Genomic DNA, 14,404 nt, shown 5'->3' with positions numbered 1-14,404 from the left:
TAGTATCATTGTTAACATTAGTGAATTTTCTAATTATATTGGTGTTTAAATAAACAGAGTAGTAAATTAGACAAAATTACAAAGAGGTTTAAGCTTTGGCTTTTCTTCAAAAAGTAGTTTAGTTTTACATAGCAGTTAATTGTTCATTTATGTTAAATTTAACTTGGGATAATTTATTATTAATAATGTTTATCAAGACTTAAAGACTTTTTATTAAGACTTGTTTGTTATGAAGTTTTGATGTAGAAGATGGATCCATAAAGGATCATAATTTGTTGAGCATAACTTATCGTGTTTAATTTTTAAATTGATGCAATCATTGGCTTTTTCATTATAAACTTTTGGTTTATGGATGTGTTGAAGAGATCTCACATTATGGGTTGCATTAGAATTAGTTGATACAGAATTTATAATCATTATTATCTAAAAGTTTAATATTAATTCTTCAAACTTAGTTGTTATGTTCATTTTTCCCTTTTGTTAAGAGTTATTAAAGAAAACATTCTGCCTGCTCAATTTTTTTCCACATCTTGAAATCATTAGTGATGATTAATCATCATCAGGATAGCTGGTTATGGTTTGCTCTATTTTATGCAAATAAAATTGACAGCATAAAGAATCCTTGGCTTTGTAGTCTCAAAGGAGGAACATTCAATCCAAATGATTCTCATAAACACTATGATTTCCAAGGAGAGCTAGAGGTTATCAGTTTCCTCACATAGATAAGATGTCTCGGCCTTTACAAAACATGCCCGTTTTGGATGGCCAGCAAGCCCCTTCCTTTGTGTCCTGGACATCTGATGCTTCTCAAATACTAATAGTATATTGCTGGAAGGTAAGGAGGAGTGAAACACAGCTGCTAACTTTAGCTTGTGAACAAGTACGTCAAATAGTTCTTGCACATCATGTTGATTTTATATGGAAGAGAATGTGGGATTTAAAGTTTATGACTGGTAAGACCCCGTTTGGTGTCTAGACCAATAAAACAATATAAGGTTTACATGCATGTAGTGGTGGTGATTCTTCAATGAAGATCAGTATATGATGTTGTTGGAGTTTCAATTACTAGACAAAACAAATCTTTCTACCTTTTGAATGTAAATATGGTTTGATAAAGTAAAGAGCAAAGAATCACAATCGTTAGATTGATATCATAGTATCCAACTTTTTCTCATTTTGTTTTTGTGAAAATGTATCAACTTTGGAGTTGTTTAATTTTCTGGACACTGGGAGTAGCGATCCTTTTTGTCACGGCTACATGGAGACCTGCGGTGGTGTGAATGGTTGCTCCGGTAGTCATTCCCACCTATGAAGAAACGTTAGTTGAATCATCTGAGCAAAAGAGAAAAAAAGGAGAAATCTTCACTGGTGGAGCTCCTTGGGCCAGCTTGAAATCAAAACGACGAACAAGCATCGCTACTGCCGTGACAGTCTAGAGCAAAGCACACGGATTTTCATTAAGAAGTTAAAGAGGCAGTGATCAGTTTTACCTCGAATGTGGCAAACATATCACCAACACACTTGCGAGGGCCGCCTCCAAACGGCAAGTACCTGAGAAAACCGAATGGCTTGATCCAAGAAGCGAACTTCACAATACTTTATCTTACTTGAAATTCTCTGTGACTTCGTTTGGATCTGGCCCATCCAGAGGCCACCTCTCGGGTCTAAACTCGTGAGAGTGCTCCCATAGCGATGGAGAGCGATGCAAGTTCCATAGAGATATGAAAATGTCCTCTCCTCTACACGCAAACATGGATGAAGTTGAGAAGTATGAGCAAGAGATAACGAGGGAGTGTTTGGAAAACCTTTTAAGTGGATAGCCTGCGAGTACATCGTCCTGGAGTGATCTTCTTATCAACACTGGAGGCTGCGGGTAAAGCCGCAAGGACTGCCAGAGAAAAAGGAAGTTTTTTGCTAACGTTGAAAGCAATGGATAGTAACTTACCTCGTTAATGACTCGTTTTGTGAACTTGAGATGCTTCAAATTCTCCAGAGTCGGGCATTTGTCCCCTAGAACAGCATCAACCTGAAAATTTGAAGAACTTGTAGTCTAAACTTTGGAAAGATAGAAGAATTCTACCTCGGCTTGAAGCTTTGTCATGGCTGCTGGATTCTTTTAACACATTTCATCTCATCAGTTAGATTCTTTTTCTCTCCTGGGCTTTTTTCTTTTTTTTTTCCATCGTCTTCCTCTTGTAAAAGACGAAGGTAGCTCACCTGGATTAGAAGATGTAGTGTCCAAGTTAAAACCGCGGCAGAAGTTTCATGACCCGCAATCAGCATTGTCATCAAGTCGTCTCGTAGCTGCTGGCTAGAAACCTGATGGAACTCCATCAGTTTTGTTACTACAAACTCTAAGTAACGATCAAAGAATGCTCACTTCCTCTCCTGACACTAGAAGAAAGTGTAAGATACTTGGGTCCCGATCGCTCACATACTCTTCATGGAAGAGATCGTCCTCTTGATCTACCAGACTCTACACAGAGGATTGAGAACAAGCAAACCATATAACCAATCGACTGGCAAACCTTGCAAGTCGAGATCAATTCGTCCAGGCTTTTGTTCACCAGCGTCAATGCCACTGCTACTTTCTTCTGTCTCGGGAAAATGCTCGTAGCAAATGGTAAATTCCAGTAAGGAATTACAGCAGTGCTTCGAGCTTCGGCCTCTCGCAAAAGAGTGTACACTGCCTACACGCAAGATCAAAAGTTTTAGTCATCACAAGAAAGAAGAACAAAAGAAGAAAAATGGTGTAAGTGTCAAGAACAACAAATGTAAGGAATCGTACCTCTACTATCCCCGTGTCTGTAGACAAAGAATCAAACTCGTAGTTAAACACTGCCTTTCCAATGATATCGAGCGTCAATCTCGAGAAGAGTGACTCCATCTCGGCCGAGATTTCCTTGCTTGCTGCTGCATCAAGCTTGTCACAGAGCCTCAAGCTTGCTCTTCCAAACAGTTCTATCATTTTCTCCACGTACTGCGTAGAATGAAAACGTGAGCTTGAACACCTTTGAGAAGGGATATCGGTATACCTTTCGATGCAACGATGGAACTATCGCTCTTCTTCGCGCTCGCCAGATTTCTCCATCAGCAGGAATAAGTCCGGTTCCCATGACGAACTTGAGGATTTCTGCCAAGATTCCCTGTAACTTTGAGAATGAGCTATGGATCTTACGCAAAGACAAGAGAACAGAGTAAAAAAGAAAAAGATCGAACGCTCGGACCTTGGAGTAGGACTTTGCATTGTCCTTGAGAACGTGTTTCGTGACTTGCGGGTCGGAGACGATGATAAAAGACTGAAAGAACAAGTTGAGAGCCATGGAATCATAGACAGACTTTTTCGAAGTACCTTTGGCCCAAACGAGAGCCTGAAAATCCCACCATGCTGGATGTACAAGTTGTAGAGCGGCACGAAAAATGGCTCTCCAGCGATGGCTCTCACGTCTGCTCGAGCCACGGGAAATTGTTTCTCTGCTTTTTGTGAACTCCACTTCTCGGTCCATTTTGCGAGGAGGTCTCCGATCACGCCAAAGCTGTTAGCTGGAGAAGAAGAACAAAGAAAAAACCACGAGAAGACAAATTCCAGAGAAGAAAGAATTTTGACATCTTACACTGGGTTTCTCCATCGCCATTGTTTTTCTTCGCTGCGACTTGGATTCTCGTCCCTGCGAAGAAATTCAAGGGCTTTGCAAACTAAAGTCTCCAAGAGCTTGGATTGATCACTTACGTGTGGCTTGAGGATGGTTCTTTGCCGGGAATGAGCTCCAGCGCGTGGAAGAGTTCCCATTCGCGAGCGCGCCATGGAGCGCCAACATTGTTTGTCTCCACAAAAACGATACCTTTGCGAGTAGTGCCACAGATTCCAAAAACTTTGTATACTATTTCTCATTGTTTAGAGTTTCTTACGTGAATGTTACATAAGCTTGCAACGGCCGTGACTGTGTGGAGGAGTCTGGTGTTTCGTTCTAGGAAAGCTAGAGTTTTTTATGAGAATGGCCAGTGCTTCGAGGCCTCCAAGGCCTCCTCTTCCTCCTTCCACGACCAAAGCTCTAGTAAAACAGGAAATGTCGAGCATGGCTAGCAGCAGGAGGATCAAAGCCTTGCATCTCATTCCACTGCTTTTGATCCTGTGTTTGCTCATTCTCTACGGAGCGAGCAACGCTTCTTCTTCCCAACCCAAGCAAGGTAAAGTTTAGTGAGTTTTCTCATCCATCTCAGTTCCAAGGTCTCCAGATCTAAAGAACTTCGAAGAAAACTTTGAAGAGAGCTTGGAAGAGGAAACAGCAACCGGCGCGGAGAAAGTCACGCAAGTTCCTCTCAACTGGCGACTCTCATCGAGGAAACTGAGGCTCAGATTTCCTAGGAAATCGGGAGGGACGAAGCTCGAGTGACAATCTTCTTCTGCTTGATAGTACATCTAGAAACTACATATATGAACAGTTATCTCTTCTTCCTCTCCTCTCCTGTTCTCACTTTCCTCACACATACACTCTCGTATACACAGCAAGCTTACTTGGAGAGAATCTCTCGATCTCAGACAATCGAAGGCGGAAGAAGTCCGGCTCGTTCGTTCAAATCGGCTGCGGTCTGCATAGCTGCTCCTACTCCTCCCGGACGAGGCAATCCCGTGGGAGTGTGACGAGCTTCCGCTTCGATCACTTTGATCGCGTCCTCCTGCGTTACAACTTTGTCCGTTGCAAGATAAGTCGTAGCATCCTGGCAAAACAAAAAAGGAACAAGTGAAACGGGGAGAAGCAACGAATAAGGATTACCGTGAGGAGATCTCCAATGGTTGTCTTCGCAAAGTCGTCCACCCGAGGATTAAGTTCCGCGGCCGACTGTGCCGTGGAAGACAAACCTCCCTTGCTCGTCACGGGAGCTCCAGTTGCTCGTGTCTCGGCGCTCTGGATGGCGCAAGCGTCGCTATGCTCGATCGGCTGGTCGATTGCTCCCAGCGCTGCGGCCTCTAAAGCCTGCTCAGAGCAACTTTAGCTAGAGCACAGGAAGAAAACCGAGAGAAAAATGGAGAACTCTATGAACTTTCTCACCTCTCCAATGGTGACGGCATTGGCGGAAGCAACCTCTGGAGCAGTAGGCAACGGACGAACCACACCGGTGACTGGAACGTTTGCTACAAACTCCGTGTCAATGGCGGCACCAGGAACGACGGTCTCTCGGACAGTCACACCGATGTCTGCTACCGGGCTGTGAGCGTCGGGTGAAAGAGCTCCAGTCTTCACGTTGTGATCGGCCGCGGCTTGCATGAGCGATGCCGCGCCGTGCTTCTGCGTCTGACCGAAAGCCTGAGTCTCGGCGCTTTGCATCAAGGACGCGTCCTCGGAAGTGATGGCCTGCTTACCCATCTCTCCCGAAACGTTGAAAATGTCTCCATAAGTCACTGGTCGCTGCATCTGGTCTTGGCTCATTTTTTTTCACGTTGGAAGTTAGATTGTTGGTGCGTTGTGGGTTGAAAGAGAGAAAAAAAAAGGATTTTTCCTTAACCTGTAAGTACTTAGTTGTGAGAAAATGCTCTAAAACAAGAGATAAGTGACTAAAAGGCAGGCTTTCCATAGCTAAAGCGATTCAAGCAGCAAATAGACCGACAGATTAGATCAGCAAAAGAATCAAGCTAAACACCCCCCAAGCATTTCTACATCTTAGAACACACAAATTAATTCCAAGAACTACTCACAAGAATGCGATTAAGCACGCATTTGCTATCCAAGGCCAAGAAGAATGAAAGAATCGCGATCGAGTAGAAAACATACCTCTTCTAGCGCTTCCAAAGCTCCGCCTTCTTCAAATCTCTTGTGTGAGGAAATAACTTGCCCTAATGTATGGTTTCTTGTAAGTCTATTGGCTCGACGCGTGTCAACACGTGGCTCGACAAGCGACGCGTGTAACTAACGCGATTTTACTCCGAGTCTGGCGTCCGGGAGCGTGGAAGTCCTCGTCTCAAATCTTGCGAGCTCCCACTCTTCTCTTATCGGCTTCCAAGCGTCCACGTGGACGAACGTCAACCCACCCGCGAAGATCCACAATGTACCACAATAAATCGATTTATATTTTCTCGCACTATATGGTTTAAAACCATACCTTTATATCCATTCCCAGCGTATTGGGCCAGTGTGGGAATAAGCGAGGCGGCAATGGCGATGGCGCAAGCGGCCGCTACTCTTCCAGCAGCGAAGTCCCCATCTTGCTCATCCGTCGCCGGGAGCTCGCAAGCGAGATTATGCTGCGGCGCCAAATCGAGAGCGCCGTTTGTGGCCCTCCGGGGCTTTCCAGGGCTCAGATTTTCAGGGCAGAATGGCGCGGCCAAGAATGCGCGGGCTTGCAATGCTGCGAGGCGTGGGATTGTGTGTATGGCGGCTGATTCCGGTAAGTCTTTTGTGATTCTACATAGCTAGCTATGGATTTTTGTCATCGAGATTTTTCTTGGTTCCTTTGGATATGGTCGGTCGTGCTATGAGTTGCAATTCATTGGCATCTTGGTTTATAGATTTTACGCGAGCATCATAGTCATATCCTCTATCACGAAGAATTTTCTTTGTGTTCTTGCAAATTTACGTAGCTATAGCACGAAAAGAATGTTCCACAGTTTTTTTTTTTTTTGCTTGCTTCTATCAAGAAATTTTTTCTTTTCATACACTTCATACTTTTTCTGGTTGCCTACAATCCAATTTATTTTCTCACACAGATACACGACAGTTTCCACTCGAGGACTACCGAAACATTGGAATCATGGCTCACATCGACGCTGGCAAGACTACAACAACCGAGCGCATTCTTTACTACACCGGCAAGAACTACAAGATCGGCGAAGTTCACGAAGGAAATGCGACCATGGACTGGATGGAACAGGAAAGAGAACGAGGCATTACTATAACTTCCGCTGCCACAACCGCCGTGTGGAAGAACCATCGGATCAACATCATTGACACTCCGGGGCACGTAGACTTTACTCTTGAGGTGGAACGAGCTCTCAGAGTTTTGGACGGGGCTATTTGCCTCTTCGACAGCGTTGCCGGTGTGGAGCCACAGTCAGAGACCGTGTGGAGGCAGGCTGACAAATACGGGGTGCCGAGGATCTGCTTTGTAAATAAGATGGATAGGATGGGAGCCAATTTTTTCCGGACGAGGGACATGATCGTCAGCAACTTAGGAGCCAAACCGCTGGTACTACAGCTTCCGATAGGAGCAGAGGATACATTCAAAGGGGTGGTCGATTTGATTACCATGAAGGCTATTTTGTGGAGCGGAGAACAGCTAGGTGCGAAGTTTAGCTACGAGGAGATTCCCGACAACTTGGCAAAGGACGCGAAAGATTACAGGGCACAGCTTGTCGAGCTGGTGGTGGAACAAGACGGTGAAGTTATGGAGCAGTACTTGGAAGGAGTGGAGCCGGATGAAGCAACCATCAAGAGACTTATACGGCAGGGAACGATCTCAAACAGCTTTGTCCCAGTTCTTTGCGGATCGGCATTCAAGAACAAAGGTGTGCAGCCTCTGCTGGATGCGGTGATAGAGTTTCTTCCTTCCCCAGTGGAGTTGCCTTCGATCAAAGGGACTGACATGGACGATCCGGAGGTCGTTCTCGAGCGAAAACCATGTGACAAAGAACCATTCTCGGGGCTGGCCTTCAAGGTGATGACAGATCCTTTTGTTGGAGCACTGACGTTCATGCGGGTCTACTCCGGCGTTCTCACGGCCGGATCTTACGCCCTCAATGCGAACAAGAACAAGAAGGAGAGGATCGGGCGTCTGCTCCAGATGCACGCAAACTCACGGGAAGATGTCAAGGTTGCAGTGACTGGAGACATCGTAGCTCTCGCTGGTTTGAAGGACACGATCACAGGGGAGACGCTGTGTGATCCAGAGAAGCCAGTGATCCTGGAAAGAATGGACTTCCCTGATCCCGTCATCAAGGTGGCAATAGAACCAAAGACGAAGGCTGATGTCGACAAGATGTCAACTGGCCTTATCAAGCTTGCGCAAGAGGATCCGTCGTTCCATTTCTCCAGAGACGACGAAACAAACCAAACAGTCATCGAAGGCATGGGAGAGCTCCATCTGGAAATCATCGTTGACAGGCTGAAACGGGAGTTCAAGGTTTGCTTCGTGAATTCGCTACAAGATTGTGGTTCTAAAGTCTTTTCTGATTCAGGTGGAAGCTAACGTGGGTGCTCCACAAGTGAACTATCGCGAGAGTATCTCCAAGCCAACTGAGGTGAAGTACGTACACAAGAAACAGTCAGGAGGACAAGGCCAGTTCGCAGAGGTTGTGATTAAGTTCGAGCCACTGGAGCCTGGCAGCGGATACGAATTCAAGAGCGAGATCAAAGGTGGAACCGTTCCCAAGGAATACGTTCCGGGGGTGGTGAAAGGCCTCGAGGACAGCATCAGCAACGGGATCCTAGCAGGCTACCCGGTGGTGGACTTTCGAGCAACCTTGGTCGATGGCTCTTACCACGACGTCGACTCCAGTATCCTGGCGTTCCAGCTCGCAGCTCGAGGAGCTTTCAGGGAGGGGATTCCCAAAGCGGGGCCCAAGCTTCTGGAACCAGTGATGAAGGTGGAAGTGGTGACGCCGGAGGAGCATATGGGAGACGTGATCGGAGACTTAAACTCGAGGAGAGGCCAGATCAACAGCTTGGGAGAGAAGCCCGGTGGCTTGAAGGTAAGGCTGGTTCTTCTCACGAATCTTTCGCTTCATAGCTTTTCTTCTCTGGTGAGAGTGAATCTAAGCTCGGTTTGCTTTGGTTCCAGGTTGTGGATGCGTTTGTTCCACTGGCGGAGATGTTCCAGTACGTGAGTAATCTCCGAGGAATGACAAAGGGACGAGCAAGCTACTCGATGCAGCTCTCCAAATTCGAGATCGTGCCACAGCATGTCCAAACGCAAATCACCTCCAAAGCTCAAACAGTCGCTGCGGCCTAAAACGCTTCTCTTTAACTTCCTTCGCGCGATTTTAAAGATTTTGTATAACAGCATATTCGAAATGCCTTGAAATCTGGACCATTCAGAGCAAAACGTCACTTTAAATCTCAGCCGTCGAGATCGGACAATCTCAGCCGTCAAATTTAGAGGGGGAAAATCTTTAGGGTTCTTCAGCCCTTCACAGCAAGAGGGCTTCTCACGGAAATGGAATCGCTCGTCCAGATGAGCTCTCCAAATGCCCATTTCTTGGATAGATTTTGAAGAGGTACGAACGTCAGGGTGTAGGCGATCTTCTGTCCGGTGGCATTGAACGCCAGCGTTCCAGGCGATACGATCAGCTCGATTCCGAGAGGCGGGGATCCGATTGCTCGGTACACGGATTTTGGAGCTCCTACATTGGTCACTGTTCTTACCACGCTGGTCTGGTTCTTGAGCTCCGGGATTGTCACTGACGGATAGTTTAACTTTGGTGCTCCAGGCGATTCGGGACACCTTACGGTGCGACCAGAGATCACGGCGATTTGCGTGGCGTTGTATCCACTCGCGCAGAGATGGAGGAGATACTCCTCCACGCTGGTGTCATAGACGAGTCCTGGATTTGCCGCGTCGAGAGGACTTATCTGGCCGGCTCCAAACGCGAATGGAGTTGCGTCGCTTCCATCAAAGTCTTTCAAAGGCTTCTTTTCGTTGTCAACGGATTTCGCTGGAAGAAGAAGAAGATCACACAGTTTAGAACAGCCTCGAGGTATGGAAATTTTTCTTTTTGCTGGAAGAAGATCACGCACTGAGGTATGAATTTTTTTTCTCTCTTGTTTTTTTTTTCCCTTTGATTTACCTGTGGTCATTAGTGCTGACTTGATTGCCGCTGGACTCCAGTCAGGATGGATCGACTTGACATACGCCGCAGCTCCAGTAGCGTGAGGGCATGCCATGGACGTTCCAGAAATGATGTTAAAGTCGGAGAACACGGGCTTAGTGGCGTCTAAATCTTCGAGGAAGACTGGTACTGCGGCGGACCATGCTGCTAAAATATTTACACCCGGTGCGGTGATATCGGGCTGCCAAAAGCAAAAACTGTTACCAAAAGAAACCGAGGGGTGAGGTACGTATATATACCTTGAGAATGTCCAGGTTTTCTATGTGAGGTCCTCTTGATGAAAAGCCAGCGACTGTGGGTGCAGGTTCAACATCGAGGACTGTTTTGGTTGGAAAAATCGTGGCTGCTGTCGAGTTGCTGCAAGGCGTTTTTGCAACGTTAGTTTCTCATGGTTCATAAGGATCGTACTAAACAAGCACCTTGAACTCGTGTAGGCAAGCAGATCTTTCAACGCTGCTTTCTTGATGAAAGCTCCTGGCAGAGGGAAGTATCGTACTATATCCGCGATCACATCATTCCCGAGGATCACTCCAGCAGCTCCCCAGTTGTTGAGGCTTTTTAAGAGTATGATTGTCGGGATCACCAAAGGATCAAATTCGCACACAATAATCTTTCCTTTTACTTTTGCCGGATCCAGAACCGTCACAAGACAAAGACTGTGGAGGTAAAATGTCAGTTTACTTTCAAGAAAGAAGACACTACGTAACCTTGCTTGTGTGGAATTTGCAGAACTTAAGCTTGCATCTTTACCCAAGATCAAAGAAGCGGATGTGATGTTCTCGAAGTTGAGAGCTGTGCCCTGTGAAAGACAAAAAGGCATGATCTTGCTTAAGACAAAAGAGAGTTCTTTCTTACCTGTAGAGTTTTATCGTTGCCGAGTTTGATGTCTACTGAAAAATGTCTGTCTATAGTGCTTGCAGCGACCGTGAGAATCCAAGGTGCACCATTGGACACAGAGGATGCAGCCGGCCCGGAGTTTCCTCCCGCGCATGATACCAAGATTTTCCTTTCTATGGCGTGGAACGAACCGATCGCAATGGGGTCCTCGTCATAAGCTAAAGGTAATCCTCCGAGAGACAACGATAAGATATCTACGCCGTCATCGATGGCATCGTCGAATGCAGCAAGGATGGCGTCGCTGGCACAACCTGCTTCGGAACAAACTCTGTACATTGCGACTCTGGCACCTGGAAATCCTCCTCTCGCTGTTCCGGCTCCCAGTCCAAACTCACTCACTTGAGGAACGAGAGCTCCGCCGATGGTGGAAGTTGTGTGTGTTCCGTGCCCGGCGTCGTCCCTCGCGTTTTTGAACTCGCCATCGGTCAAGTAGTTGCGAGCTCCAATCAACTTCCTGATGAACACGTTATAGATCTTTTTTTGAAAAAGGTGAGCTTGAACTTTTCTTTTACTTGTTGCAGTTGATGATCACTGATGCATTGGTGACGCCTTTGTTGTCACAGGTTCCTTTCCATCGCGCTGGTACTTCGCTCATCCCAGCATCGGAAAAGCTCTTGGATTCGGGCCAGACACCTGTTGATTTATAGCTCACAAGTAAGCGTTTGAAAAGATATCATGGCCGACTTAAGCTGATTGATTACCTGTGTCTAGAACTCCAACGATAACATCAGCTGCTGCGGGCAGCGTTTTGGATTCATTCTTGGAAGGAACTGTTACGTTCGGCGTTCCAACGAAATCCCACGAGTGCGTTGTCTGGAGTTGCAGCATTCTGTTTGGGAAGACCTTGACAACGCCCGGAGTAGCTGTTTTGCAACACGTCAAACCAATGAGAGCTTCACTCGAGGTAAATTTGATTCATCACCTGAAAGAGTTTCGGCCTGGTCTTCAGTAAGCCATGCTGAGAATCCTGTGAACGCCTTCTTGTAGGTGAATCCCATAGAAGCTGTGGCTTCATCGTCGCTTCCGACGATTCCTGCAAGCATGCTCGCGAGCGATGAAACAACTGTTGCAGGATCCACATCCTCTCTCTTCCCTCCGGTGTATACAACATATTTCTGGAATGATTAAAGAAAAAAACGAAAGGTAATAAGTTTCTACTTTCTTACGAGTCATCTTAAACTTGCCTGCTTGTTTCCAGCTCTCAGCTCGCTTCTGGCACCTTGGATCCCGCCATCGCCGGTGTGGAAATAAGCATCACTTTGGTTTGCAACCGCTGCCAGTAGCAAGCACGCGACGAGGATGGCTCCGTGGGAGGAGTCCATGTCTGTGGTGAGTGAATCTGCGAATCTGCGAACTCTTTTTAAAGCGCTTTTGTCCGGCAGGATGACAAAACGGACGATGGAGTTTCCAATGGATGGAGTGTCGCTTAACACGAACGTAGGAATTAAGGTGTTGTAATCCCTCTGGTCTTTAGTTACGTATTATTTATTGACTTATACACTAGGGACGAGATGGCAGGGAGAAGCACGCACACCGCCTTCAAAAGCTTCCAATACTAGAGGTGAAAGCTACCATTCTCTTGTGTGATTTGTCGCAACTGACCAATCTTATTTTTTTCTCAGTCTCAGGGAAAAGTACGCACGTCGTCAACTGTTGTATACGAGTGGTGAGATATTTTTCCGCAGAATGGAAGTAAAGTAGAAATGATGGCCCGAAAACCATCGTTCTCTCAAGGAAAGTTCTAAAAACCAAGGCTTCTTTCTTATAAGCATTTAAGCGGCAGCGACCGAGACATCTCCAAGAGACGATCCAGCTCTCGTCCAAACGCGAGTCGCCAACGTTTCTGCCATCCAGCTTCGCTAGAAAGTCGATTTGATTTCCAGCGGTTCAAGGAAGACAATTTTCTGTAAGAGGCCTATTATCTCAGCTGGTCAGAGCGTGGTGCTAATAACGCCAAGGTTGCTACATGATAAATTCTTTGTTATGAGCTCGTGCATGATCATTTTATAAACTCAAACATTGCACAGCTGCTGAGGGCTCTCTGAGAGCCTGAGCTCCTCACAGTTGCTTGAGATATGTCTAATTGAGTTGTAATTTGGTTTCTCTTAGGATGTTAGATTCTCCTTTCAAACATCCTGACTGGCACGTACGAGGAGACGAAACGCTTTGAAAAGATCCAAGGAAAGTGTTACTGAAGAGTGTCAAACCGGATTGGAAATTGGCCTATGCAGGCCTCGAACCTGGGACCTTCTAGCACCAGGCCTCTTAATTTTAGGCACATTTATATATTCGACATCTGAGCCGTCCAGATCGGCAATCTCGGCCGTCAAATTTGGACGGGAGAAAATCTTTAGCCCTTCACGGCTCGTCCAGATGAGCTCTCCAAATGCCCAGTTCTTGGATAGCGTTGGAAGCGGTACGAACGTCAGGCTGTAGTCGATCTTCTGTCCGGTGGCATTGAACACCAGCGTTCCAGGCGACACGATCAGCTCGATTCCGAGAGGCGGGGATCCGATCGCTCGGTACACGGATTTTGGAGCTCCCACATTAGTCACTGTGCTTACCACGCTGGTCTGGCTCTTGAGCTCCGGGATTGTCATTGACGGATAGTTCTTCTTTCTTTTTCTACCTATAGTGTTTTACCGTTGCCGAGTTTGATGTCTACTGAAAAATGTCTGTCTATAGTGCTCACAGCGACCGTGAGAATCCAAGGTACACAGACGATGCAGCCGGCCCGGCGTTTCCTCATGATGCCAAGATTTTCCTTTCTATGGCGTGGAACGAACCGATAGCATTGGGGTCCTCGTCATAAGCTGAAGGGAATCCTCCGAGAGACACCGATAAGATATCTACGCCGTCATCGATGGCAGGCAAGGATGCCGTCGCTGGCTGGGACAACCGAACAAGAAACAAACTCTGTACGCTGCAACTCTGCAAACTCCTCCTCTCGCTGTTCCGGCCCCCAGTCCAAACTCACTCACTTGAAGGACCAGAGCTCCGGCGATGGTGGAAGTTGTGTGTGTCCCGTGCCCAACTTCGTCCCTCGCGTTTATGAAGTTGCCATAGATCATGTAGTTGCGAGCTCCAACCAACTTCCTGCTGAACAAGTTATAGATCGTCTCTAAAAGGTGAGCTCGAAATTTCCTTGTTGCAGCTTTGTTGTTACAGGTTCCTTTCCATCGAGCTGGTGCTTCGCTCATCCCAGCATCGGAAAAGCTCTTGGCTTCAGGCCATATCCTTGTCATATCACTCACGAGTAAGTTCTTGGAGAGATCTCATGGCCGACTTGAGCTGATTTTATACCTGTGTCTAGAACTCCAACGATAACATCAGCTGCTGGTAGCGCGTTTTTGGATTCATTCTTTCAAGGAATTGTTACGTTCGGCATTCCAATGAAATCCCACGAGTGCGTCGTCTGGAGTTGCAGCATTCTATTTGGAAAGACCTTGACAACACTCGGTGTACCTGCTTTCACTCTCCAAATTAACGAGATCTTCACTCATCGAGGTAAACTTGATTTATTACTTGAAAGAATCTCGGCCTGGTCTTCCGTAAGCCATGCTGAGAATTCAGTGAGCGCCATCTTGTAGGTGAATCCCATCGCTTCCCAGGATTCGTGCAAGCATGCTGGCGAGTGACGAAAAAACTGTGGCAGAATCCACATCCTCTCTCTTCCCTCTGGTGTAT

General features: G+C 46.6%; 4 protein-coding genes and 1 long non-coding RNA gene across 5 annotated transcripts; 2 read left to right on the top strand and 3 right to left on the bottom strand.

Moving 5' to 3' along the window:
- Window positions 1-1,117: 1,117 nt before the first annotated feature.
- Window positions 1,118-3,841, bottom strand: LOC9634970 (protein LUTEIN DEFICIENT 5, chloroplastic). The gene is made up of 16 exons (XM_024670663.1): window positions 3,731-3,841; window positions 3,615-3,668; window positions 3,353-3,543; window positions 3,228-3,299; window positions 3,036-3,146; window positions 2,789-2,980; window positions 2,529-2,690; window positions 2,381-2,476; window positions 2,218-2,319; window positions 2,081-2,113; window positions 1,946-2,026; window positions 1,806-1,888; window positions 1,608-1,739; window positions 1,491-1,551; window positions 1,367-1,432; window positions 1,118-1,306 (listed from the first exon to the last, which is right to left on the bottom strand). The coding sequence occupies exons 1-16, from the start codon at window positions 3,816-3,818 to the stop codon at window positions 1,196-1,198; spliced, it is 1,635 nt and encodes a 544-aa protein (XP_024526431.1). The 5' UTR covers window positions 3,819-3,841; the 3' UTR covers window positions 1,118-1,195.
- Window positions 3,842-4,109: 268 nt separating this feature from the next.
- Window positions 4,110-4,457, top strand: LOC112344957. Its single transcript, XR_002991901.1, has 2 exons — window positions 4,110-4,188; window positions 4,237-4,457. It is a non-coding gene; the product is annotated as an uncharacterized LOC112344957 (long non-coding RNA).
- Window positions 4,392-5,810, bottom strand: LOC9652156 (late embryogenesis abundant protein 31). The gene is made up of 4 exons (XM_002965646.2): window positions 5,772-5,810; window positions 5,052-5,505; window positions 4,776-4,976; window positions 4,392-4,719 (listed from the first exon to the last, which is right to left on the bottom strand). The coding sequence occupies exons 2-4, from the start codon at window positions 5,427-5,429 to the stop codon at window positions 4,537-4,539; spliced, it is 762 nt and encodes a 253-aa protein (XP_002965692.2). The 5' UTR covers window positions 5,430-5,505; window positions 5,772-5,810; the 3' UTR covers window positions 4,392-4,536.
- A 312-nt stretch (window positions 5,811-6,122) lies between these two features.
- Window positions 6,123-9,036, top strand: LOC9634969 (elongation factor G, chloroplastic). The gene is made up of 4 exons (XM_002966017.2): window positions 6,123-6,384; window positions 6,704-8,115; window positions 8,171-8,683; window positions 8,773-9,036. Exons 1-4 carry the CDS (start codon window positions 6,153-6,155, stop codon window positions 8,941-8,943), a joined length of 2,328 nt encoding a protein of 775 aa, XP_002966063.2. The 5' UTR covers window positions 6,123-6,152; the 3' UTR covers window positions 8,944-9,036.
- Window positions 9,037-9,113: 77 nt separating this feature from the next.
- On the bottom strand, window positions 9,114-11,798 carry LOC9634968 (subtilisin-like protease SBT5.3). The gene is made up of 6 exons (XM_024670775.1): window positions 11,746-11,798; window positions 11,419-11,615; window positions 11,279-11,350; window positions 10,656-11,217; window positions 10,240-10,476; window positions 9,114-10,059 (listed from the first exon to the last, which is right to left on the bottom strand). Exons 1-6 carry the CDS (start codon window positions 11,796-11,798, stop codon window positions 9,114-9,116), a joined length of 2,067 nt encoding a protein of 688 aa, XP_024526543.1.
- Window positions 11,799-14,404: the final 2,606 nt, after the last annotated feature.

The sequence above is a fragment of the Selaginella moellendorffii genome, unplaced genomic scaffold (genome assembly GCF_000143415.4).
Source record: "Selaginella moellendorffii unplaced genomic scaffold, v1.0 SELMOscaffold_6, whole genome shotgun sequence".
Taxonomy (NCBI): Eukaryota; Viridiplantae; Streptophyta; class Lycopodiopsida; order Selaginellales; family Selaginellaceae; genus Selaginella; species Selaginella moellendorffii.
The sequence above is the reverse complement of the archived record's forward strand: the minus strand, read 5'-3'. Positions and strand labels throughout refer to the sequence as shown.